Genomic DNA, 27,936 nt, shown 5'->3' on the forward strand with positions numbered 1-27,936 from the left:
GTTCCTTACATGTCAGCGACCATTTCCATGAGCATGTCGACACTGTCATGTACTTTTTTCTTGAGGGGAGGGTGGGGGAACCAACTTTTTTCCCGAAATTTTGGAATTTTGAGAGTTAGCCCCCTCCCCACCGCCACATATATGCCGAATTTGCATAAATTTCATATAGTCTGAATCTCTGGTTCATTCCGCGTACAACGGTATATCACTCATCTCTCTAGGGCAATTAGTCTCCGATCTACACTCATTTAATTGAAACTCTGCATTTTGCTCAAAATCGGCTTGGGCACCAAGGGGGTTACATGTGAAAATGGCCTTGGTTCCAAAAGGTTAATCCATATACATAAGTTTCACCCTGAAATCCCCAGTGAGACTCCACCTGTACCCTTACAGAATTATTTAGATGCACTTATTTATTTTAACATTTGCAACTGGAAACATTGGCTCTGTCACTGCCATACTTTCACTTACCTGTTTTATCATTTTAAGCTTCTTACCGTTTAGAAAACCTGAAGAAGGCCTAGGAAATAAGCTGTATGATGGGCTATGCCCGGTATACATCCAGAATGTGTTAAAGGGTGCATTTATGTAATCACCAAACTGTGCTTTGTTGATGATCATAATTAGAGACCAAATAAAAAATGTGAACATGTGGCAAGTGCAACCCCTCAGCATCAGGAAGAGGCAAAACATTCACAAATGAAAATCTGAATACACAGCTGGTCACTGATCATCTGCTTCTTTGAAGAAAATGACTGAGCAGAGAATGTCATACCAATTGTAATGGAGCCAGATTTTTATTTGTGAATCCTCCTGCACACTACACCTAAAAATCTGTACAACATTAACAACTTTTTGACTGTTCTCTTCTGCCATTCTTACACGATCCATGCTTTCCAAGTATGAAATCAACAGTGTGGCAATGCTGTAGACAGCATAACTAATTGTGAACATCAATTGTTCATATCAACAAATAAGGCTACCATACTTGTATACGGAGAATCATTGCGAGAATTCAAAAGTTTATTTTACAACTTCTACACGTTAATGAACAATTTTTTCACCTCACCCCAACATGTTAACTTGAGATAAATCATCACGACTAATTATTTCGTGAGTATAAGATGTAGCATAGAAATTACAGAATGGTCCGGTATTGTAAATTCTTGCCTGAATGAATAATAGGGGTGTGCAGGACAGAATTTTTTGGGTTGTGATGGGATCGGGATGGGAATAATTTGCAATTTCCCGACCAGGTCAGGAAATTTTCGGGACGGGAAATGTTTGAAATTTCCCGAAGCTCTGGAAATCTCGAATTATACATGTTATTTTCACTTTAAGTGATTGTTTTGCATTTCTAGAATAAAAACTTACACTTTCCGATAAGTTCTATAAACTTACAATGCAGAAAATGTCGAGAATTAACGACTTTTTAAAGTGACCATTCAGTATTTCCCAACTGCTTGGGATCCCGAAAAGTCAGGAAGTCATTTCCTGAAGTCGGGGTCAGGACAGGAATTTTTTTTCCCGATCCCGGTCCTGACTTTTCAGGATTCCACACACCCCTAATGAATAACATTGAGTCATTTACTGTTGATTATGTTATTTGAAGTCATACATGCTGCTGCTGTGAAGAGATAGATGTTGGTTGGTGATGCTGTATTTACTGCAGTCTTTAACAATTATGGTCCCATTTTATTTCTCTTTTTTGTTTTTGTATCACTTAACATTGAAAATATTCTTTCCGTTTCCACATGGCAATGTTAGCACTCTTTTCGCGAGAGTGGAAATGTTTTCAAAAAAAGAACTTGCCTTGAAAGTTCTTGGTAACCGATAACATGTTCCAAAATTCTGATGGAGATTTGTTAGTTAGTTCTTTTTTCTCCTCCTCGCAAAAGTATCCAGATAAACTAACCCATTCATTCCAAACCGAGCACGAAGAAAGTGCAACTGACTGGCGAGTAAGCTTTGCACCTTTGCACAATAAAATGTTATTTTCCAAGATTGAAAAAAGTCCTTACGTTTTGCCTCATTTGGCAAATCTGTCCCTACATCCCTATGCGGGCGAAATATAGTGAAAAGTCCCTATGCGTAGGGACATGTCCCTACGGCTGGCATCACTGCCGACAGGTATCGCATTCGTGCAGTATGAAGCGCCCTCTCGCGGCTAACAACTCCCCCGATAAGCTGCCCGCGCTCTCGCGACAACTGAGGATAAAGTAGCAATGTCTAATCTAAGATTAGATGTCAGAAATTAGATGCCAGAAATATTTGTATTTTCCAGCATCCTTGCGACAAGGTACATACTTATTTCAATTGTAATTGTAACTGTAATTGTGAAAAGTGGAAACATTACAAAAGAAGCAGTTTCTGTTACAGACTTCCTGTAATGCAATTTGCCGGGACCTGTTGCATGAAGGGGCTGCTAAGTGGCCGACACTCTCGCGGTAAACGACTGAAATAACCTCTCTGTATTTTATACAGGGTGTCTCATGTAACTTGACAAATCGAAATATCGCAAGAAATGTGCATCGAACGAAAAAATGTTCCATTTGAAAGTATAATATTATTGTGGAGGCAAGTCACCTAAGCTACAATGAACCCACCCCCACCACCCCCAGGTGGGTGGGGAAGGGGACAACTTTGAAATGTTAAATAGGGACCCCTATTTTTTATTGCAGATTCAAATTCGACATCCGAAAATACGTAGGTTTTGTCCGACACATTTTGTTCCATTCGTGATAGATAGATGGCACCGTAAGTGCAATGTGTCTCGCAAATGCAGTGGCTGGCAAGTGTGTGAGGAGGGATACTGTGGCCTAGAAGCATTGTGCTCATGCTCTCAGTAGTCAGTGATTGTATGGTCAGTGCAGTGTGACCGCAGAGAGTCGAATGACACAGTTCAGTTGGGTATTCAACATCATGGATTATCTATCCGTAGAAGAAAAAATTAAAATGTTCCTTGTTTATAGTGAATGCAGAAGGAACATCGACGATGCTGTGACCCTTTATGCAGAACATTTTTCTGACAGGCTACGATCGCGTTCTTCTTTTGTTCGAGTTGTCAAATAGTTTCGTGCCGAAGGAAGTGAACACCCTAAAAAAAGAGTTTGTAGAGCAACTGCCACTATACTGGATTTCAGTGTAGGAACCGAGCACTTCGATTTTTCTCGGAATTTTTAGGGAGCGGCCTTTCCACCCCTTGCAGGTCATCAACAGGCAGGGTTGGGTGTTGCCATTGCTCCCAAACAATGTTACCAGCTCGAGTAGTTTGTAACCAGATTGAAGAATGTGCGGCGGTAAACCGCATATGCAAACAGTTACAAGTAGTCTCGAATCAGAGCGCAATACACTCTAAAATAAGTAGCTATAATGATGGCTATGTAGATTATCATTTCTCAGGGCAAGTAATATTATTCGCAGCAAATAAATATTCTACAATTGAGACAGACTAAAACACGCAACGTGTTAACAGTCTTCACAAACTGTACGATTCCTTCAGGCACATTATTTTTCTCGATTTCGTGAATTCGATTTTGAGAATCCTCCTTAGCATATGATGCCTCCACAGTGGCGCAGTGGTAGCGTTGTTGCCTTGTAATCAAGGGTTCGATACCTGGTGAAGGCACATAGTGGTTTGGATCCCACTATAAACCGTAGATTCAGTCCTGATTAGCTTTACTGTGCATAAAGTGGACTTAAATTCTGTCTCAACTCCTTAACAAACCTTTTGAATAATCAAAAATTGAAACAAGTAAATTAATTTTTCACATTTTGAGGTATCATTTTGGGCTATTTTTGGTTCATATGAATCTGCTTCATCCTCCTCCGTGGCCATGCTGTCTAAGGCACTGTGCTTTGGGGTCCGACTGTGGAACGGCATGGGTTCATGTCTGCCTGGGTTCTCGGCCTGTGTATAGGACCAGTGGCAAACCACTATCGTGAGAAAATTGGGTAGCTACCATTGAGTAGTGTAACCCGGTCATAAAGATCTCATACAACAGCGGGGAATTCGACATGCTGACCCCACGTCACCCCATTACCGGTTGAATAGGTTTCCATACCTCTAGGTAGGAATGTGGGAGGGAGACTGGCAGTTGGGAGACAAGGCAATTCAAGGGCTGTCGAGCCACAGGTTATTATTATTATTATTATTATTATTATTATGAATCTGCCTCGCTCAATAAGTTTATTTTATTGAGTCAAGCACAATAGCCAACTCTTGCAATGAGTCACTGGAGAGACATACATGTGTGGTTGCACATATATTTAAGCATCTAAAGAATAATTATATTCTTGTGGTAAGGAGTCATTGCCATTTAACACACTTTATTGATTTATTCTATCAGCATTATTGAAAATATTGTGCCTTGCTGAACTTAACAACTTAACGAAGGCACATTGATTGCTTAATGAGGAATTTTTCTTGTGTTTCAGAGGAGGTTCAGTTTTTGGAGTATTACAGTAGACAGTTGAAGAATTTTGAGAATATTGATGTTTTATCAGAGATCACCCCAAATAAATATATGTGAATGTTTTACATGTTTCATTGCATTTAAGATGGTAATTTTCCGGTGCAAGACGTCTGTTGCCACTCAGGCTGAAGAGCCTGATGGCGATGACAACGTTCCAATTCATATGTGGCAACACTTACAGGCAGGAACGACCTTATCAGGAAGGACCTCTGATTGGCACCATGTTGACAACTGACTCAAGAAGCCCCACGACCGACAGAACTCGAAGTGCTCGGATCCTATGTTGACATACACTTTAGAGACCATAATCAAATTGCAGTCCTAGCCACGGTGGCTCATAATCCCCAGGCGAGTCGCGAGTAATATCATCGCAGTCAGGAATTTCTCGCAATAGTGTTTGGAGAATATTGAAACGTCACAAATTCCATCCCTATCATGTGTCCATGCATCAGGAACTTCATGGCAACATTTTTTACAATCGAGTGGTGTTTTGGAAATGGGCACGCGAACAAATACTAGTCGACCAGCAGTTCTTTCGTAGATTACTTTTCTCAGATGAGTCAACCTTCACAAACCACGGTCAGGTTAATAGTCACAATATGCATTATTGGAGTGTGGGAAACCCACATTGGTTGCATGAAGTTGAACATCAACATCCTTGGTTGGTTAACTTGTGGTGTGGAATCATAGGCGACAAACTGATTGGTCCCTATGTTATTGACGGTACTTTGGACGGGCACAAATATCGAATGTTTTTATATCAGAAATTACCGACATTGCTTGACAACGTAAACCTTGTACCATGACAGCACATGTGGTTCCAACATGACAGTTGTCCAGCACATAATGCAATAGTAGCAGGAGAGGAATTATGTAGGGTGTTTTTGTTAATAAACATATAAAGTGTATAAACAAGAATTCAAGAGTTAATATACTACATAGGTTGTAGTCTGTGCAAAGCTGCTCTATTGATGTTCAACTGTTTTGGTTCTTGAATATATTTTTTTTGAAGCACTTGTGTTTGTCCGAGTGAGAAGCTCAATAAACTTCTCGGAATAAACTGTAGATGTTTTTTTATTAACCCAACAAATTAAACCGCATGTACAATGGTCATTGGATCGGTAGAGGCAGTCCGGTGCATTGGTCTGTCACATCGCCAGACCTTACATTGCCGGATTTCTTTTTGTGGGGATATCTGAAAGAACGTGTTTATCAAAATGTGACGGACAAAACCTACGTATAAGGTATGCCCAAATGAAAAGGAGACTACGGTTATATAGAATATTTGCAATACATAATATGTGAAGTACAGTTAATGTGTAATATGATACCTACACATAATTGCCATTGATATTGATGGACTGATCTCAGCATGTAGGAAGGGAGTGGATGGCTTCAGTGTAGAAACTCCTGGGTTGCTTACAGATCCAGTTTTCCATGGTGTTCTGCACTTCCTCGTCACAGGTGAACAATTGACCTTTAAGTGATTGTTTTAAGGGGCCGAAGATATGGGAGTCACATGAGGAAATATCGGGGCTGTACGGAGGATGTGTGAGGACTTCCCATTGAAATGTTCTCATCAGGTTGAGGGTCTTCTTGGCCACATTTGGCTTAGCTTTGTCTTGGAGCAGCACTATCCCCTTCGAGAGCTTACCTCTGTGCTTGTTTTTGATTATTATTTATTATTATTATTATTATTAAAGCTTACATTGATTCTGAACTACAAAAACAGCTTTTTGCCCTACATGAATTAATATACAGCTATGCTATTTGTTTATAAGTATACATAAAATGGAATATTATAAATTTATATAATTGAAAAATATAAGAAATAGAATAAAATAAACATTTTTGAGCTATGTTATATGAAGGAGGCAATGAGGTAGATGAGGCACACAGTGTCAGTATTCATAGATTAATGTCCAAATTTCTCTCCTTTCTTCAATTTACAGGAAGTTGATTCCACGATTTACTTGCCAGAGATGACAGGGATTTTGATCCGTATCTTGCCTTGTTACATTTTGGTACTTGGATACTGTTGGTGTTGTTGGATCACAGATTGGGATAATGTATGTTACTAAATAGCATTACTTTGTCCTTTAATAAGTGGTGGTGCATGTTAATTGCCTGGTGAATTTTTAGTAGAAATGCATATTTTCATCTGGATTCCAGCGTGGGTAATTGGAACTCTTCTCTGCTTGCACGTGAGGTCGTGCGTGCCATATTTATTTGCTACGAATAGCCAAATTTTCCATTTTCTCTAGTTTCGTGGTGTTAGTTCTATTAATACCATAAAGTACAGAGGAACAGTATTCAAGTAACGGCCTAATAAATGCTTTGTAGAATGCTAATTTGTGGGCAAGGTGTACATATTTGCAGACAAATTGAAACTGCTTGATTCTAGGTGTTGTGCGGGCACACATTTTTTTTACATGTTGTGAAAAGGATAAACTCTTATCTAGGTGCATACTGAGATATTTTAGAGATTGTTTTCACTGGATAGTATTAATACTTGCTTCTTAGACTCCTTCACTTTCAACATGTTAGATTGATACCACTCAAGAATTTCGGGCATATATTTCTCAATTTTTGCAATTCCTTTTTCTAATTTGCTTGACGTGCAGTACAGGAGACAGTCATCTGCATACAAATATAATTCATACCCAAATTCCCTGTCTGCGATGTCATTCACAAACATGTTAAACAGTTTAGGACCTAGAATAGACCCCTGTGGTACACCGAGAGATACATTTAAACTGTTTGATATCGAGTTGCCTACTTTTGTATCGATACTCCTATTCCATAAATAACTTTCGATCCAGTTGCATGCAAGGGCAGAGATATTTAATTGCTGATGTAATTTCTGTATTAATGAATTTGGTTGAACACTGTCGAATGCTTTACTGATGTCTAGAGAAATAATGCCAATGTATCGCTTTCCTTTACGATCTAATATGTTTTGCCAGTTATGTAACAGTTCATGCACGAGTAATTCTGTTGAGTGATTTTTTCTAAAAGCAAACTGTCTGTCCGTCAGTAGATTGTTAGAATGTAAGTATTGTTCTAATTGCTTGTCTATTACATTTTCAAGAATCCTGCTTAGTGAGGAATTTACTGATATGGGGTGATAATTATTAACTTGCGTCGGGGACCCCCCTTTAAATATAGGTGTGACCCTTGCATGTTTCCAAGTGTTAGGAAAGATTCCGCTTTTTAAGGATGAATTAATTATATCTGTGAGAGGTTCAATGATCCACGGAGCGAGTAGATATACTATGCGATTACTTATTTCATTGAAATCTAGACCTTTTCTGAGGTTAAGTTTTTGAAGAATTTTCATAACGTCATCACTTGAGACGGGCTTAAAACTGAAGCTGGTTTCTTGATATTTAGCGTCATTTTAATTTTGTTTGTTACTTTCATTTTTCTTCAACCTTAAATCGTTAGTGAATGTGTTGGATATTGATGAGCCGATGTTAGCAAAGTGGTCATTGAGGACATTTGATACCCTCGCATCTACCGTAATTGTTTCATTATTATGTTCAATAGATGCGATGGATTGGCTTTTGCTATCATTTCCAGTTAAGAACCTGAAAATCTTGAATTTGTTTTGTCTGAATATTTATCGGAATAGATCTGTGTAACGATATAATTTCTTTTTGCATCTTTTACTGTTTTTGTTACGTAGTTCCTTAAGGTCTTATATTGTTTCCATGTGTAATTATTATTATTTGAACTACGTGCACGCTTAAACATCTGGTTCTTGAGTGATATCAATCTAAGAAGACCGCCAGTGATCCAGGGACGCTTGTTGCCCCTAACACAAAACGTTTTTATTTGCGCATAGACATCCAGAGCTTCGGTTATTAATGACTGCAAATATGTCACCTTATCGTTTATATCTGGCATCTTTGTTGTTTTGTGAAAGGGTAGATAAGAACAATGATCAACGAACTGTTGTTCAGGGAAATTTTTAAAAGAATGCTTAGTTATGAGTATTCTTGGAGATCTTTGTGGCCTTAGGGTAATTGAGGTGTATATGAAAAAATGATCGCTTAAATCATGCATTACTACGGCGGATTTATCATTCAATTCTTTCTTGTTGGTAAAAATGTGGTCTATGAGACTTTCACTCGTGTCGGTGATGCATGTCGGCAGACAAACGAGCTGCTTGTACCCCGTTGATTCCATCGTATCGAAAAATGCATTGTCCGCTGCAGTAGGTTTCATGACGTCATGATTTGTATCCTCGACGAGAACCGAAGTGTGGCAAGCCAGAAATGACTGCAAAATATTTTCTAGTTTTTCATTAAAGTGACGGGGGCCTTGGGATGTCTATATACGCATCCTAGAATTAAAGGTTTGTCATTCTGTTTGAGTTTTAAAGACACCCACAATCCTTCAATATCTACATCTGACACAGAATATATAAGTTCCGATATTACCGCTGTTTTTACGTAAACAATAATACCTCCCCCTTGCTTGGGAGAGTCTCGATCAACCCTTCAATTTCAATGTGTCTATCTGGAATGGAATCATCTAGCCAAGTCTCGCTGTTTGCAACGCAAGTGAAGTTTGTTATATGTGAAGCTGCGATTTCATCTATTTTGTTCTTTAGGCGGTTAATATTGATGTGAACCACCATGATATTTTCTGCGTTTTCGGGGAAAGCAAGGTCTTCTACGTGTGGATACAAGTTTGCAAGGAATCTCCGGTTTGCCAGGCTCAGCCTGTGTAACGTCACAGGGAATGGCAGCTCATTGTCAGGCAGGGAGGGAGGAAAGCTATTTACAGCCCTAGCATTGTGGTCTCGACCTTGGCCTTGGGGGGAATTGAGAGAGTGGCCATTCTTGCAAATATCAGGCAACATCTTTCAGGGGTGTCCAACGAACTATCTGGCACTGACACTGCACATTGACCTCTTGCCTTCCTACATTTGAAACAACGAAACTCATTATTAATAAAATGACTGAAAAATATAATATAATATATGTGTGAGACAAAATTAAATTATTTAAAGGAGAAAGGTAAAACTAAAAAATATAGGATTAAGAAGCACGTGATTGAAGTGAGTGAATGATTACGGCAGTTAATATATGCAATGAGTGCCTTTCCACTATTTCTTACCTGGTGAAACAGCTGCAGGTTTTGCCAGGTGAGGTTTTCCGTGATGGAAATGTGGGGAGGGGGGCGGAATCCTTTAGGATCTTCTTCTTCTGAAGCACCAACTGATGTGTCCTGTAGGATATGAAATGCACGATCAGCACCCTGCCCATCCTGTTGTGTTGCTTCGCTCCCAGGCGGTGGCATCTCTGGATCTGGGATGCATCGACGGGATCCTGCACCTTGTCCCAGAGGATGTCCAGCACCTTCTCCTCGCAGTTCTCCCCCTCAGATTCTCGCACGCCATGGATCGCGAGGTTCAGTCTTCTGTCATATTGTTCGATCGAGTTTATATGCAACTGTAATGCACTCACCGTCGACCGAAGGGCCTTGATTTCGGCATCGTATTTTACCGTTCTTTTACAAATGGCTTCCTCCACCGCCTCGACTATCATTTGACTCAGGGAACTCTTGATTAGCGACTGAACCTTGTTGCTAACAAAGGCCAGGGCTATCCTCTCATCCAAGGCCAGGGCTATCCTCTCGTCCAGATCCCCCAGTTGAGAGTTTAGTTCTTTGGCAACAACCCTTTCCATCGTGCTCTCGATTCTGTTCCATTCACCTTTTGTGATGCCCATGTTGCGAGAAAAATATTAATGCACAAACACTTAAACATTCAAACACAGATGGCTGCTCCTGCAAAGATTTGCACGCAAAAAAAAATCACGTTCCCTGCAGCACAACATTCACTCTCTTCAGAAAATGACTTCACCACATTTTGTTCACCCGTGCACGCGGAGCTAAGGAAAAACACGTCTGTTCTCTATGAAGACTATATTAGGCCTGTTTAAGCCTCAACAACATGTTGCAGTACCATTCGGAATTCACTGTTTCACCCCATTCCAGCCAATCGATGAGTACAGGTCCTTCATTGTCGAAAAATAAACTGAGCATCATTTTTCCGGCTCTCATGACAGAGTCAGCTTTTTTTGGACGTGGGGAGTTGGGATGGTGCCACTCCATGCTCATCCATTTGGAAGCAGGGTCGAAATGGTGACACCAAGTCTCATCACATGCCACAACCTTGGCGATGAAATCCCTACCTTGCTCCGCGTACCACAAAAGATGTGTCAAGCACACACCCATTCTCTCCACCTTCTGCGTCGCTGTCAGATGCTTAGGCACCCATTGTGCACAAACTTTGCCATAACTCAGCTTCTTGTGGATTATGTATTGCACAGTTCCTTTGCTTATCGACGGTTCAGCAGCAATTTCACATGTGGTGATCCGACGATTCTGACGAACGAGATTATCTAAAGTAGCAATCGTGGCAGGGTTGATGACACCGTGCACTTGCCCAGGTCATGTCAAGTCCTTGGTGCTTTCGTGTCCCACCTTATAACGCTGACACCAATGGAATATGGTGCAACATGCAAGACACTGCTCTCCATAAAGGTCCTTCATCCTGCGATAAATTTGTGAAGCATGCTCGCCTTCTGCGCGAAGAAATTGGATTACAGCTCTCTGCACTGATCTCGAGGAATCCATAATGCACCCGTCCACGCTAAACAACTCTCGCCAACTGAGGAAACAGCAGGTGAAGCCGTTCGCTACACGTGCAAACTGGGACAAACACCGTGCCATCTATCGGCAAACATATTTACTAGGGATGGGCCGATATGAAATTTTGGCCGATACCGATAAAGTACCGATATAAAATTTACTGATACCGATAACCGATATTGTACCGATCCGATATAAAATTAGAAATGGTCCTTGAAGAACCTGAAATGATCATTGATCTCCTTAATAAATATGTGTTTCAAGGTGACTGCAGTGCAAAAGAAGTTGAATATTTAGACATTTACTTTTTTAGAAACAAGGGCATGGAGATTATCCATAAAAATTACAACAAAATGGCAGAATTTTGTACTAAATTATAAGATATTTATCGATATATCGGATCGGTAAAATAATCGGTAATTTTACCGATAAACCGATACACCGATATGCCTATATCGGCCGATACCGATAGAGTACCGATTAATCGGTCCCATCCCTAATATTTACCTTCTTCGATTAGATACAACACCGCTACAGCAAAGGTCTCCTTTTCATTTGGGCATGCCATATATTTTCGGACGTCGAATTCGAATCTGCAATAAAAAATAGGGGTTCCTATTTAACATTTCAAAGTTGCCCCCTGCCCCACCCCCCTGGGGGTGGTGGGGTGGGTTCATTGTAGCTTAGGTGACTTACCCCCACAATACTATTATACTTTCATATGGAACATTTTTTCGTTCGATGCATATTTCTTGCTATATTTTGATTTGTCAAGTTACATGGAAGTACAAATAATTGACTTGTGACATAAAAATCTTTATTTGATAGTTTTATTTTGATCAGTCTGATCTTAAGAAATGTACACTCTTCTGAATCACTGGAAACAAAACTTTATGCAACAGAATATAATGTATGTGAATTATTTTCTCCTCATTTGTGTTTGGTTATTGTTTCTTTTAAATTATGTGCATGAATATTAATTTTTCACTGACATTGATAAAGTACAAACATAAAATGTACCGATCTTCTTTGGATCTGATATGTAACTCTTGTCAGAAAAGTTTCAGGACAGATGTTGTGAAAAATATTAGATTCAACTCACCAACTAACGGTTCTTGGTTCTGTCAAAGCAGTCCCCCTGCTATCTATACCCAGCTGCAGCCTTTTTGGAGGTCTTTCAAGCAAGCAGGGAAAGCCTCTTCTGAGATAATTCTCAGCACATCTGACAGCCCTTTAGAATGCTGGAATATCACTTCACTTTCAGCGGCATTTTTGAACAGGAACACAGAAATAAATCACATGGCCACAGATTGGGTGAATAAGGAACAATTGCCAAGATGCCCACAAGTAAGGTCGGTGGCACCAAACTGCCTTACACAAACATTTCATGATGGTCTTCTCGAAGTAAATTCCTTACACGTTCCCCATTTTTTGCAGTATGTGCTGTTGAAGGCTGGCCTGATCGTACATGGTACTCTATCAGTATTGGCCTATATAGGCATATAGGTATAATTACGGATTATTCTACACAAACCAATAAATCTAGTGCAAAATTCTGCTATTTTGTTATATTTTTAATCAATAAACTCTATTCCATACTTTTTGAAAAAGTAAATGTCTAAATATGCAAATTCGTTTCATCGTACATAATGCAGAAAACTAACTATAAAAAGAATTGCGGCAAAATGAAAAGGAAAACAGTCTATATGTAGACTATGACACAAATAATCATACCATATTAGGTAAGATAAAAGGTAAAGTTACACCTGCATACAGCTCCTTGCCATGCAGGCACATTTAGGGGATGTGGGGATAGGGCCCCACACCCCGACTACATATTCTCGATTGCGGCCATTTTGGAGCTGATGTGAGGTCAATGATCCATTCAGGGGGTGCATGTTGAAATCTTACACCCTCGTTTTTGCAGGTGATTTTTTTTTTAAGTGCTGCTAATTGTGAATAATAAAATTCTGGAGTGTGGAAATAAGTATTTACGACTGTACAGTCGTTTGAAGTTGCGAGGTGGTTGCTGTGTTGAAATTTCCCACCGATTCCCGGCTCCGCCCCTGGGGTAATTAACCTACCGCTACCTCGGCCCATCCTCCGTTCTGCTCTGCTCCGGCTACCCGCCTTTCTATATAGAGTTCGTTTTGAAGGTATGTTAGAAACTGGCCAGAACCACCTGCCCCCGATACTAATTTTTGCACCGACACATTAAGGTACCAAAGAAATAAGGCTGAAATTAAACCTCAAAAGGTAACTTACCTCTTCATCTCAAGTGTAGGCTGAATTGCAGGTCGAAGTTAATTTGAAAGTCCAAAAGAGAAGTCAGTCGTATGTCTAAAGTCTTTGTTGTCCTTTTCCACAGAATACTACCCTTCCCTGTCCATACCATCATAGAAATAAGAAGTTGCAAATTATACCATCCCACAAGTCATTCAGAAGATACAATTTCCTTGAAGCAACCAGCAGACCATCTCCCTGCAAGTCACGTATAATGTCACGTACGTCTCATCTGACAAGGTCCTCTACATCCTTCAACCATTGAACATCGGTCAATCTCATCTTGGCTTGTTTAGTTCTCCTTTGTTTGTCAATTGGATGTCACACAAATCAAGAAATGTCTGAAATCAAATAAGTCATACGAATAACAAGTCAATCATAAGATGAAAACGAAAGTGTTTAGATGTGCGCCTGTGACATGAATCCAATATGGCAGCCCTGAAAAGCCGTATAGACACAACGTACGTAAGGAACTTCAATATAAAAGAAACATAAGTTTCATAGCCGTACATGTAAAAATAAAATACCTTCCGCGCTATTTATTTAGAAACACCCTTTGTTACAAGAAACTTATTTATTTGATGAAAACATTTGAAATGTTCGCGAAATCCAGGGTGTAAGAATTTCAGCACCGAGCCCATTATCGCCTGGCATGGGGACCCTGACCTCTACCAGGCGCGTCCCTCGGGTGGCGGATGAGGGATCCCACCAGATATGGTGGGGTGGTCCGAATATAGAATAAGGACCCGTGGACCAACAGGGAGCCCAGTGCCTGGGGGCTTAATACTGGGCCACCCTCTCTCTAGGGGTTAAAATATAGAGAGCCGGCCCGGAGGGCGAAGACCAACGGTTCCAGAGGCGGAAGAGGATCATAGAGAAAATCCCAACGGCAATGGAAGCGGAAGAGTTACGACCTTAGTGGCCAATATGAGCCACTAAGAAGCGGATTGGATATCTCCGTCAAATATCCAAAACCAACTGCTGCCTTGCAGGGGTGTGGGAACACCAAAGGATATGGGAGAAAACCCTGAAAATAAAAATCAGCCTGGTCGTTGGGCTAATCCCCCACACCAGACTAAAACTAGCGGATTCAGAGAAATAAAGGTTGCCTCGGAAAGGATGGATTTAGTAGAAGACGACAAGCAAGGAAATGGAATATCCGAATTGGAACTTGGAATATTAAAACAATTAATGGAAAAGAAGTGGAGATTGTAGGAGAAATGGAAAAGTATAAACTAGCAGTACTAGGACTAAGTGAAGTAAGGAAGAAAGGCAGTGGTATAATGTGCCTTGAAAGAGGATATGTGCTGAGATATGTTGGAGTAGGTAGAGGAAGAAGAGCTAAGGAGGGAGTTGGAATAATAGTTAATGAGCAAATGGAAGAAAGGGTGGAATCATGGGAACCAGTGAATTCAAGGATAATAGTAGTTAGACTGGAAATGGAAGAAAGAATAACAATAATACAAGTTTATGCCCCGACAAATGATCAGGACATATTGGAGAAAGAAGTTTTCTATACTCAATTACAAAGAGTAGTGAATAAAGAGAATGAAGAGAATAGGAAGGTAATATTGATGGGAGATCTTAATGGTAGAACTGGAAACAATAGGATAAGGTCACATGGTTGTATGGGACCATATGGAGGGGAAAGTATGACAAATGAAAATGGACAAAGATTAATAGAATTCTGTGTAGAGAACCAATTGCTACAAGGAAACTCCTTTTTCCAGCATAAGAAAATTCATAAAATCACTTATGAAGCTGAGGGAAGGGAGGCAAAGAGTATAATAGACTACATAATTTACGCAAGAGCACTTCGATATGCCTTTATGGATGTAAAGGTAATTCGAGGTGCTGAATTGAGTACTGACCACAGACTGCTAATAGCTATAACAAGATTTAAGAGGAATAATAGAGAAAGAGATAGGAAGTTTGAAAAGATACAAGTAAAGCAGCTGGCTAAGGAAGAGAAGAGAAAACAGTATAAGGAATTAGTAGAAGAAAGGTTGAATGAATTGGAAATAAGAGAAATGGAAATTGACAGTATGTGGGAAAAATTTAAGGAAGTGATACTGTATGCAGCAATTGAAGTATGTGGCAAAGTTAGGGTGAATACAAAAAGGAAAAGAACTAATTGGTGGACGGATGAAGTAAAGAGGAAAGTGAAAGAGAAAAAGAAAGCATGGAAGAATTACCTAGAATTAAGATCAGAGGAACATAGGTTAATATATATGCAAAAAAGAAATGAGAGTAAATTGGCTGTAGAGGAGGCAAAGCGAAAATCATGGGAGAAGTTTGGAAATGATATTGAAGAAAGTTTTGTAGAGCATAGAAAGCAGTTCTGGAATATGGTCAAAAGTCTGAAAGGAAAATGGGGAAAAGCAGCAAGAGCTATAAGAAATAAGGAAAATGTATTAGTCATAGGAAGGGAGAATGTGATGGAGGAATGGAGAAAATACTATGAAGAAAAGTTCAAGGATAGGACAAATGAGCAAGAACAAGATGAGGAGCAGGAACAGGAACAGGAGGAGGATGAGAGAATAAGAAACAGAGAAGAGGAGGAGCATGTAGAAGAAGATATGATGATAACAGAGAATGAAGTGAGAGAAGTAATTAAACGGATACGAATTGGGAAAGCAGCAGGATGGGATGGAATAGCACCAGAACTTATAAAATATGGAGGACCAAGAATGGCTGAAATACTACTGAATATATTAAGGGAAGTATGGAGAACTAAGACTATACCAGAAGAGTGGAAAAGGAACATAATTGTGCCAGTACACAAGAAAGGGAGTAATAAGGAATGTGATAATTATAGAGCAATATGTCTATCATCAGTGGTATATAAGATGTATACGAATATATTGGAAAGGAGGCTGAGAAAAATCATAGAGGGAAAACTTGAAGAGGAACAAGCTGGATTTAGACCTGGGAGACAGACTCAAGATCACATTTTTATATTAAGAACAATGATGGGGAAAATGCTGGACAAAAATAAAAGAATATACCTAGCATTTCTAGATTTGAAAGCGGCATTTGACTCTGTACCTAGAAAATATCTGTGGGAGGCATTAGAAAGTAAGGAAGTACCTAAGGAACTTATTAAAGCAATAAGAAGTGTATATAAGGATGTAAAAGGAATAGTAAGAATAGAAGGAAACGAGTCTAAGGAATTTCAAATAGGAAAAGGAATTAAACAGGGAGATAGTCTCAGTCCTTTACTTTTCATTAATGTAATGGATGAAATAACTAAAATTTGCAAAAGAAGAACCCCAAGAGTACAAATAGGATATTGGAATATGAGAGTAGTACAACTGCAAGTACTGCTATATGCTGATGATATAGTCTTAATTGCTAGTAGTGAAGAGAATCTACAGAGGAGCGTAATAGAATGGGGAGAAGAACTTGCGAGAAAAGGGATGAAGATTAATATCAAGAAAAGTAAAGTTATGCAGGTGGCAAAAGGAGAAAAAGATCATGAAATAGCAATTAGATATGGAAACGAGAACTTGGAAGAAGTAGATGAATATGAATATTTAGGAACCATCATAACAAGTGATGGTAGGTGTGATGAAGAAATCCTAAATAGGAAAAGAAAAGCAAATACAGTATATTATCAGTTCAGTAAAACAATAATGGGAAAGAAAGAAGTGGCAGTAAAGACAAAAATGCAGCTATACAAATCAGTATTGGTCCCTACATTAACATATGGAATGGAAAGTTTACCACTTCAAGATAAACATCTGAGTAAAATTCAGGCTAGTGAAATGAAATACCTGAGAAGAGCTGTTAATAAGACTAGGAGAGATAAAGTGAGGAATGAAAGAATAAGAAGAGAGGTGGAACAGGAGTCGCTAGAGAAAACAATTGAAAAAAGACAGCTAAAGTGGTGGGGACATGTATTCAGAATGAATGAAGACAAAAAGGTAAAGCAAATTCTAGAAGTAAAGGTGCAAGGTAGGAGAGGTAAAGGAAGACCAAGGATAATGTTTGAAGACAGAATGGAAAAGATTGGAAGAGAAAGGAATAAGACAATAAGTATGATGAAGAGAATGATGGGAAACAGACAGGAATGGAGGAGATGGATCGAGGCAACCAACCCTACGCTATGATGGCAGAAAGGGATTAGAGGAAGTAAGTAAGTAAGTAAGCCCATTATCGGTTCTTCAAGAGCCATTTGGAATTTTATATCGGATCGGTAATATATCTGTTATGAGAATAGGTAAATTTTATATCGAAACTTTGTTGGTATTGGTCAATGTTTCATATCGGTCCATCCCTACTAAATATGCAACTCCTTTTGCATTGCAGTCGTCTTGTAACATGCATTTATTAAGAAGGTCAGGTTCTTCGAGGATCGTTTTATATCAGGTAAGTAGAATATGGGTTATTGGTAGCAGTAAATATTTTATTGGTACTTTATCGGTATCAGCCAAAATTTCATATTTGTCCATCCCTAGTATGTAATATAAATGTGTGCCAAAGTGCCACCACGTCTCTGTACATTACTATATAATCTCATTCACATTTTTACAAGTACATATTAACATTACCTCAACAGATTAGTATGTAGCTGTTTCTGGTGAGCAGCTGGAGTGCCTATCATTGGCCCCTCAAAAGGGGGAGGGGGAGATTTTTTTACCAAAGTTGAAAAGTAATAAATTATAAGTTAAGAAAGTATTGACATGATTGAAAAATTCACAACTCATGAAGGAAGGGAATTAGCCTCCAAGATTTAACATTAACCTCACAATAATGATTCTTATCTCATGAGATAGGTCATTTTGTTGGTAATAATTTATGTAAGCCGAAAAATTTTCATGCATGTGACATCACAAAAGACATATGCCGAAATGCTGACTCATGTTGCAAATTGGAAAAATCTGTCAATTCATTGAGTGGTAAACTTTTCTCCACTGTTTGCTCCAGACATTTAGCTATAAGATACTGTTCAAAGAAATCGCTTTACACTTAGTTTTAGGTTCAGTTTTTTAACGTGTGTAAGACTACAGGGACTAGGTTGCAAAATATAGAACATTTTGTGTGGTTAGTGTCTCTTGTTTCCTTCCATTTTTATTAATCTGCCTTTCTGGCTCCTTTCCTTTCTTTCCACACATGCACAAGTACGAGGGAGAATCAAATGATAACCACAAAAGTGCCTTTAAAAATCTTATTTTGTTTCTAGGCATTTGGAAATTTGCAGACACAGTCCTTGACATCTACTACGAAGCAGTGCCGGTAGGTGGAGTTGGATGTGAGTAACAGCTGATTCAAGATGGCGGCACCACTACGCAGTTGCACCAAGCAGGAACAGCGTGGAGTTATTCGATTTTATGGAGTGAAGGTGTGAAACCGGTTGATATTCATCGGAGAATGCAGACGAAGTATGGTGACGCCTGTCTGTCACAGCGGCAAGTTTACGATTGGTGCAAGAAATTCACAGAAGGTACGACTTTATTGACTGATGCTCCCCATCTGGGTCAGGCTCAGCGAGTTGTGACAGAGGAGTCCATAGCCGCAGCAGATCGGATTATTCAGGAAAACCAGCATGTCACCCTGGCTGAAATGGCTTCCTTGCTGAATATTTGCTTTGTTTCAGTACAACACATAGTGCATGACGAACTGTGCTACAGAAAAGTGTCCGCCAGGTGGGTTCCACGACAGTTGATGCAGGAACTGAAAGTCCGTCGGGTTGACGCATGTCAAGAGCTGCTGAGGCGTTATGAAGAGGAGGGTGAGGATTTTCTAGCTCACATTGTCACCGGGGATGAAAGTTGGGTGCACCATTTTCAACCGGAGACGAAACGTGCAAGCAATGAATGTCGACATTCGTCTTCGCCGAAACCAAAGAAGTTTCGCAGCCAGCCCTCTGCATGGAAAGTCATGTTGACTTTATTCTGGGATAAGAAAAGTCCTATTCTGGAACTTTACATGCCCCCACGTACAACAGTGACTAGTGCCACCTACACCGACCTTCTCAAGAACCATTTGAGGCCAGCGATACACACAAAGCGAAGGAGATTGCTGAGTGCACATGTTTTGCTTCAACATGATAATGCCCGTCCTCATTCTGCTCGTGCAACCATGAAAACCACCGATGACCTACGCTTCAGGTGCCTACTACATTCACCATACTCGCCAGATTTGGCACCATCTGATTTCCACATCTTTGGTCCATTAAAGGAGCAAACATTATCACTGCATTAAAATAGTGGGAAAAAAATAATTGCGGTTTTCATTTGATTCTCCCTCGTATGTAGGAATGAGACAAAGTAATTGGTGTTATCTTCATATTAGCTCGTGCAAGAATACTACCGGCATCTTAGGTTATCAGCAGGATTGGCAATAATTTGATCTATTTGTACTGCAATATTCTGCCACTTTGTCATTAGTTTTAGGATTATAAATATGTACAATTTACATATCTTACAGTGGGTGTGTAAATATTAACTTTCTTATTCTAAGGCAACACTTATTGCAGTCACCTGCTTGTGTGCATTTAAATAGCCCATGATTAAAAATTGTGTCGATTAAAAAATAAAAATAGCTCTGGGCAAACATACGAGGTGTGGCTAGAAAAAAAAACCGGATTGATGTTGCTGTCGACAAACGGCAAGCGCGTAAAGGTTGAGAGATGCATGAGTGAATAACGTGATATCCTGCCTATCACCTGTGTGATTGCCCAGGGTGCACGGTGCTCAGTTCCGGTGTAGCTTGTCAACGAAGTGCACCGTACATCTGTGCTTCGTCGGAAACTTTGTCAAGTGTGAAAGTGGCACAGCGTATCAATGTGAAATTTCTTATGAAACTCGGAAAATCCGCCACAAACTCATGGTTTGTTGAAGGAAGTGTAGGGAGATGAATGTTTATCATGCACACAAGTGTTTGAGTGGTTTCAAAAGTTTAGAGAGGTACGAGAAGTGATTGCGGACGACTCGCGTCCTGGATAGCCTTGCACGTCAAAAACTGAATTAAACATTGCAAATGTCAGTGAATAGATTCGAATTTGGTACCCGAAGGTCAAACTGTCAACCAACATTATTACATTATGGTGCTGACGACTCTTCGTGAGCGAGTAAGATGACGACCTAATTTGTGGAAAAGCAAGTCATGGATTATTCATCACGACAATGCTCTTGCTCACATGCCATTGACAGTCAAGGCTTTTTTTTTTGCCAAGCATGGGATCCCAGTGTTAGAACATCCATGCTATTCGCCGGATCTAGCTCCGTGCCACTTTCTCTTCCCCAAAGGTCAAATCAGCACTGAAAGGAACCAGATTTATGACCATAGAATCTATGAAAACAAAGCCGATGGAGGTCATGAACATGGTTTCAGAAAAAGATTTCCAGCACTGCTTCCAGCAATGGAAGGTTCGTATGGAGCAGTGTAACGATAGTGCAGGGAAGTACTTTGAAGGGGATATTATTCGTATTGTACAAAATAACCCGTAAAAGATTTTGTAGCATCAGTCCTGTTTTTTTCTAGCCACACCTCGTACAATATAAATATTGTGTTATAATTTGAGGATGTCATTGCTTTGCATGTACATAGCTGAACAACAGTTGGTCATAATAATACACACAAAATCGAATTTTGCCTTCCTGATGGCTTAATGGTTATGTTGTCGCCTTGTAATCAAGGGGTCCTGGGTTTGATACCCAGTGTAGGCACATATTGATTTGGATTCCACTTTAAACTGTATGTCTAGTTCTGATTGGCCTTCTGTGCATAAAGTGGTCTTAAAACAAACAAAATCAAATTTAATCTAATAATTTATTCTATTGCTCTCCAAAATTTTGATAAGCTAATTCTATTGATTGACATTCTTTATAAATAATTTTTATTTATTAATATGTATTTTACTTTACAGAATGCCACAAGGATTGCAAACAGTGTCAAGGATATGGCCCAATGAATTGTACCAAATGTAATGAATTTCATCTACTACTTCAGAATTCTTGTTTAAATAAATGTCCTAGTGGCTATTATGCAGAAAATGGCACTTGTCACAGATGCCACTCATCCTGCAGAATATGCATCGGGCCTTCAATGTTCCATTGCACAACATGTTCACAACATAGAAAAATTCTTCAGAAAAATAAATTTGAAGACACTGGAAAGTGTATAAGCTCCTGTCCTACTGGTTATTTTGAAACAGCAGATGGAATTTGCAGAGGTAATACTGTCTGTATAAGTAGGTGTGTGTGTGTGTGTGTGTGTGTGTGTGTGTGTGTGTGTGTGTGTGTGTGTGTGTGTGTGAATATGTGTGTGTGTGTGTGTGTGTGTGTGTGTGTGTGTGTGTGTGTGTGTGTGTGTGTGTGTGTGTGTGTGTGTGTGTGTGTGTGTGTGTGTGCATGTGTGTGTAGCAAGTAGGAAGGAAAATGAAATATTTACCAGACAGTGGAGAAATTTTAATTTTCATTGCCCTGAGCTGCATCTACAGTTGTAGAGAAAAGTGGATTTCAAGATGACAGGCCAGAAGGACTAATATAAAAAATGAGATGCAAATTGGAAATAATCTGAGCTGCCTCTTACACTCACACACAGAAATCCTAAACCAACCTCAACCCTGTACTAGTCACCCAATATCAAACCCTATCTTAACAAAATCAATCCCAGTGGAGGCACCACAATGGTTCGGATCCCACTTTTAAACTGTGGATTCAGTCCTGATTAGCCTATTTGTGCATAAAGTAGACTTAAAATACAAATGAATAAATCAACAAAATCAGACACACCCTCTTCCTCATTCTCCACAGTGATCCTGACAAGTCTAGACTTACGTACAAATTTTCAGCGAAAAAATGCAGGCAGAGACGATTCCACGCAGGTAAAACAGCGATAGCAAAAAATCAGGCAAGGCCAGGCCAGCTTGGTAGCTCATCAGTAGAGCAATGGAATGGTATGCCAGAGACCTGGGTTCAAATCCTGGTCGAACCTGCATTTTTTTGTTGAAAATTTGTACATAGTACATCTCCTGTGTGTGCCTAATCTTCAATAATTAACATCTCTATGCTGGGAGGAACCAGGCAACGTCAAAGTCTACTGTGTTTCAAAGGCAACAGATCCCGTTGCAGTAGCACTGGCAGAGATGATTCCACGCAGACAAAACAGCTATAGCGAAAATCAGGTGAGGCCTGTGTGTGCCTAATCTTCAAGTCTACAGTTGTTTTCAAGTCGCCACTACCCCCAAAGCTCACAAACATCCTGGCCCACAGTACTCCATCACCGCAAAACCAATACCCCTTACTCACAAATGCAACTGTCCAAGGTATATAACCCATCCCATTCTCATCACCTTCCCTACTATCAAGATTCAGACTGCCACAAATTTACCCACCTTCAAGGAATGTGTAAACACATCAAACTTCATCTATATCCTCACCTGCAACATCTGTGGAGTGCTGGTAAAGCACTCAAACTCTGGATCAACAACCACCCCTCTATTACCCAGAACCTGAACTACTTTGTATCCATCCATAGCAATAGTTGCAATACCCAATTCAATGACTGCTTATGGGTATTGATCATCCACCCCCTTACGTTAATCTTACACCCCAGTAGGTAAACTTGCAGGTCTAACACTTATTTCTATTTCTGCTATCTTTTATCTACATCCGAATATGCAGCCATGAAAATTTAAACATTTCAATTATCTGGTTGGTGTTTTCTGTGTCCTTCTCATTATACTTGTGTGTCTGTTTGTGTGTGTGTTGTTAATGGCACATATAGCTTATTTTTGAATGCATGGTATTGTTAAAGATGAGGATAGGCAAGGAAGGTAATGTATGATTTAAAAAAAATGAATGTGTGAGTACATATGTGTCTCATATTCAGTGTCTTGAAAGAATCATGGCCATAGTCAGGTATACAGTGGTATATGCTATATATGCTCTGGTTAACCTTACTCATTAGCATATATGTTCTTCTACAATGTGTATACTTTCCACTTGCATTATGTTAATATTTATTTATGTAATTTGGGTAATCTCTAGAATGTCTCTTTTTTTCCCCTTGGTCCAGGAAGGTAAAATGTACTTAAAAAGTTTTAAAAGGTATAACCTGGAAACATAAAATGAAGAATACACTATATTAATTATGCCATTTTTGTGTAGTAATATAGGCTGTTCTCACACTCTGAAATTTCACCATTGTATTTAGTGCTAAGGTGTTTACTTTAAATGTCAAATTCCCTAATAACACTTTTTATTTTAATCTTCAGTTTGTGGTACACACTGCACATATTGCTCAGGACCAAATTCTTGCACAACATGTGATTTTCCATATGTCTCAAACGGAAGTAGTTGTGTCTTGGAATGCACCTCAGGATATTACATGGACACAAAAAGAAATAAATGCAAAAGTAAGTGTGCGTGTTGTGTATGAAATGTAGCCAAAGAAGGGGTTTTATGGGTTGGGTGTATAAATAGATACAATTTCAGGAATTAGGCAAACTGATACAAGAGTTTCCACATACCTGAACCCAGAAACCATTCCTCTGACTCTGTTTCATGTACAAGATTTTCCGTTTTTAGATTTGGATCATTCCTTGAATATCTAAATCACCTCACAACCATCAAGTTTACCTGATTCTATTATTTCAATCAAATCACCTTCCTGGAGGTAGAGGCATACATCAAGGTATCTCATTCATAATTTGATCCACATATATCAATTAACCATCTATGGTATCCTAACATCTTCATTTTTTTTCCTTTACCATATTAAGAAATATCCAATTTTTCTATTTGGCCCTCAGATGAGATCAGCTCAACACAGTAGACATATTTCCTCTATTCCATCAGCAATATCAGTAATTAAATTGAATCAACTTCATTGCTGGGTAAGGGTCAGTTGTTGCCTCACCTAACCCCAAAAAGTAAATATTAAAGATTACAGTACCTCTCCCTTGACATGACATGTGTGTTTTCCCAAGTAACCAAAAGTGGTTGGCCCAATGCACTGAAAATGCTTGGCCAAACGTAAGAACACACCACTCGGTAATGGTAATTTTAGTCATGGTTCCAACATTGGCCCAACATGTGGTTTTTACATTGGGCCAATGTATCGAAAACTAAGGTGTTTGTGTTCTGATGTACAGTGTGTTTTAAAAGTCCTGCAGGATTCTAAAAAGCTATAACTTTAAAGTAATATGTTTGTTTTTTTACAAAGAGGAAAATTTAAAATGTTCTTGTTCTGCCCACACTGCTGAATGACATGTGTACATAATCACATGATTCCAAGATGGCATCGATGCCAGAAAAAGCTCATTCCATGTTATGGCTTGCCAAGATAAAATCTCTTGTTTTGGTGTGGAGAAGGTTCCAAACAATGTTTGGAAAAACACATTCAACGAAGACAAGTATCCAGAGATGGTACGAAAAGTTTAAGGCTACAGGAAGCATAGCAGATTTGCCATGTAATGAGTGATCATGTGGTGGCGCAGTGCAGGAGAGCATGCAGCAGAGTCTAATGAAATCTCTTATATGAAGATCCTTGGAATTGTGAGTGGCAAGTTCTACATTATGCAAGAAAGTGAAAGCCAGGCCCTACAAGTTGAGATGTATGCATGATCTGATAGAAGAGGACTGTGACATGAGGAAGGAATATTGTGAATCAATGTTAACTCGATTAAATGGTGATGGTGATAATGCCAATTAGTCTCTCATTCCTTTCTCTGATGAGGCCAGTTCCATGTTTCGGGGAGAGTGAATAGACACAATTGCCGAATTTGGGGGTGGAGAATCCACATGAGTTCAAGACACATAAGTGGGATAGCCCCAAGGTCAGTGTATGGTACGTAGTTTCCATGGACCACATCATTGGTCCATTCTTTTTCAAGGAGAACATGGTGAACTGATTTCAGTTTCATATTTAAATATGTATTGACATATAAATCTGTTCCCTGGTCATAGTGAAGCCAAGTGATACAGCACTGGGCTGAAAAAAATCTCCATTTTTCTTTTCATGCTTTCTTGAAAACAGGTGCTGCACATTACTTACATATATATATAAAAAAAATGTTGTCCAGCTTCATGGTCCAACAGTTGCATTATATTTAAAGATATGATAAGTAGGAATGTTAAATACAGCTAAAGCTACTAAGCTACAATCACCAATGGCTCTTCCCTTCCCATGTGTTTTTTACTGCTTACAGAAGGTCCACAGTGCTCACTCAATTCTTTTGACTTCTCTGATGATTCTACATGCAATAATTCCAACATAAAATTATAAAACACCACTCTTTTGCATGTTTTATTCATGAAAGATGTTTAAGAATACACAAGAACAAGGTTTTAAGAGGCGATCATGTAAAGTTGTGAATGATTTCTCTACTTACCTCCATTTCACACTTTTTGTTCACCTTCTGCCTTCTATTTTTGACATGAGGAATGTATATTTGTAAAGTTACACTAGAATGAAAGTTTCATGTAAAAAATGCTAACATTTTCAAACACCAACATCAATGACTCAGAGCCTACAAATGGAAGCCTACATGCCTTCTGAAAAAAAAAAATACAGTCTCATATTATTTATTTCATATTGTTAGAATTTTATATATATATATATTATGATAAAAAAATAGTTTTGATTTTGGTCATTTCTTAACTGGATTTGAGTAGTTTCACACACACACTCTCTCTCTCTCTCTCTCTCTCTCTCATGCTTTACTGCTTTTGATGTTTCATGCTTTCTGTGTTTTTTTGTAAACTTTCCTCAGTTTTTAAGTATGTACTGTCTGTTTAATTTTGATGCTTGTTGTAGCAAGATTGACCATTTTCCATGAAACAATATCTAACTTTTTATTTTACTGTGTTTACAAATATGTTAAATATAGAGTTTGTTTTCACATGAAAATTTGAGATAAGTGATTTTCTTTTTATTCCTAGTATGCCATTCATCTTGCTATACATGTTTTGGTGGCCAACCAGATCAATGTTTGAGTTGCCCAGTATTGACAGTTTTGAAGAATGGTAGATGTGAATCACCATGCAAAAGGAATGAATATTTGAATGGTTTTGGACATTGTTCAGGTATTGTATCATTGTGTTAGGAAAAATATATATTGCTTGTTGTAATTTATTGCATTTTGATTTTCATGACTTTGTATTCAAAAAGTAATATCGTGTGTATGTGTGTGTGTACAGTCGAGATGCTTATTTTTTTATAAAATGGATATATGCAAGTATGGAAAATACGTAATTAACCCCTCTACCCAGAATTTGTCGAAAATTTGCACTTTCTGCGGTATTCTTCTACAATACTTACCAATTGGCTAAACCCAGGTGTTGTTGATGGCAAATGTTACCATTCTAATATGATTTTGAAAATATTTTTCTGGGTATTGCATATCTGCAACTTTATCAACAAATGTGATGGGTCTGAGCAACTCTTGATTCAGTTCATGAAACTCACGATTTGGTACATTCTTTAGAATTAATATTTTCATAGTAGTGCCATTGCAGGTTAAGTTGCTAATACAAGTAGCTAGATATTGCAACTAAATTATAAACCATCACAGAAGACTGCAGTATTTATTACATATGTATGTTACACAATTTATCACAGTATATTATTGAAGTTCTTTTACAAGGTAATAAAAATATATCTTCATCACTTTTTATACTGAAGTTTTTAACTAAATGTTTACAATAATATCTACTCCTATTGCAATCTACACTTTAAGTTGGTTAACTTTATTTTTTTGATAATTTTTTGGTTTGTTTTAGAGTTACTTAAGTCTGTTTTTGTTTTGATCATATGACCTGTAAATATTAGATCATGGTGTAGTAATATATTTGAATATTTTGAAACAATCCCATATTTAAATAAAGAAATGATAAATACATATTTATATCAGGGGCGGTCCGTGATTTTTACAGAAAAGATATAATAATAATAATAATAATAATAATAATAATAATAATAATAATAATAATAATAATAAAACTAACATTTTCTGCTCTTATTTGAAAATTAATTCTATCCATTCTCCTTCTTTATGAATTCTTCTTTCACTATAGATTGTATAATTCCCTTTTATTATACATATGTTTCAGTTCAGTAACTTCTTAATAGCAAACATGGACAAGTTTGAGAGTCTTTGCTGACCCTGGGTGTTTCTGCAGTAACTCTGAATTGATTGAAGTGCTGAAATAGAAAATTCTGTTCTAACTATACACTGGAATCTTTGAAACCAACACACATAATTTGACCAATTCATAAAAAAAACACATAATAAACTGCCATTCTTCAAATTAAACAAACGTTTTTGTAGTCCCGTCGGGAGATAGGCATCTGAGTAATAAGCTACACAAATTTCACTTCTGAGACGAGTGAAGTCATAATGTTGACCATAACTTAATTTCAAAGAACAGAAAGCATCTTCAAGAAAACTATTTTTCATGTTCTTTTTATCAACAAATTGTAAAAACTTTTAACTTCTCCAGTGACTTGAACCGAACTTCAATTTGGTTTCTGCAAGGCAAACAGTTTAATTTTGATGCTG

At 38.5% G+C, this 27,936-nt stretch overlaps 1 protein-coding gene across 2 annotated transcripts in view; it reads left to right on the top strand.

Annotated features, from left to right (window-relative positions):
- The window catches only part of LOC145994954 (extracellular matrix organizing protein FRAS1-like), a 408,454-nt gene that overhangs the window by 144,539 nt on the left and 235,979 nt on the right, over positions 1 to 27,936 (top strand). For both annotated transcript variants that reach the window (XM_083131481.1, XM_083131482.1), the window contains 3 exons: positions 21,298 to 21,603; positions 23,650 to 23,790; positions 26,318 to 26,461. In XM_083131481.1, the coding sequence (XP_082987607.1) occupies positions 21,298 to 21,603; positions 23,650 to 23,790; positions 26,318 to 26,461 (591 nt within the window). The remainder of the gene's footprint in view (positions 1 to 21,297; positions 21,604 to 23,649; positions 23,791 to 26,317; positions 26,462 to 27,936) is intronic.

The sequence above is a fragment of the Lepisma saccharinum genome, chromosome 11 (assembly GCF_977018435.1).
Source record: "Lepisma saccharinum chromosome 11, izLepSacc3.1, whole genome shotgun sequence".
Lineage (NCBI taxonomy): Eukaryota > Metazoa > Arthropoda > Insecta > Zygentoma > Lepismatidae > Lepisma > Lepisma saccharinum.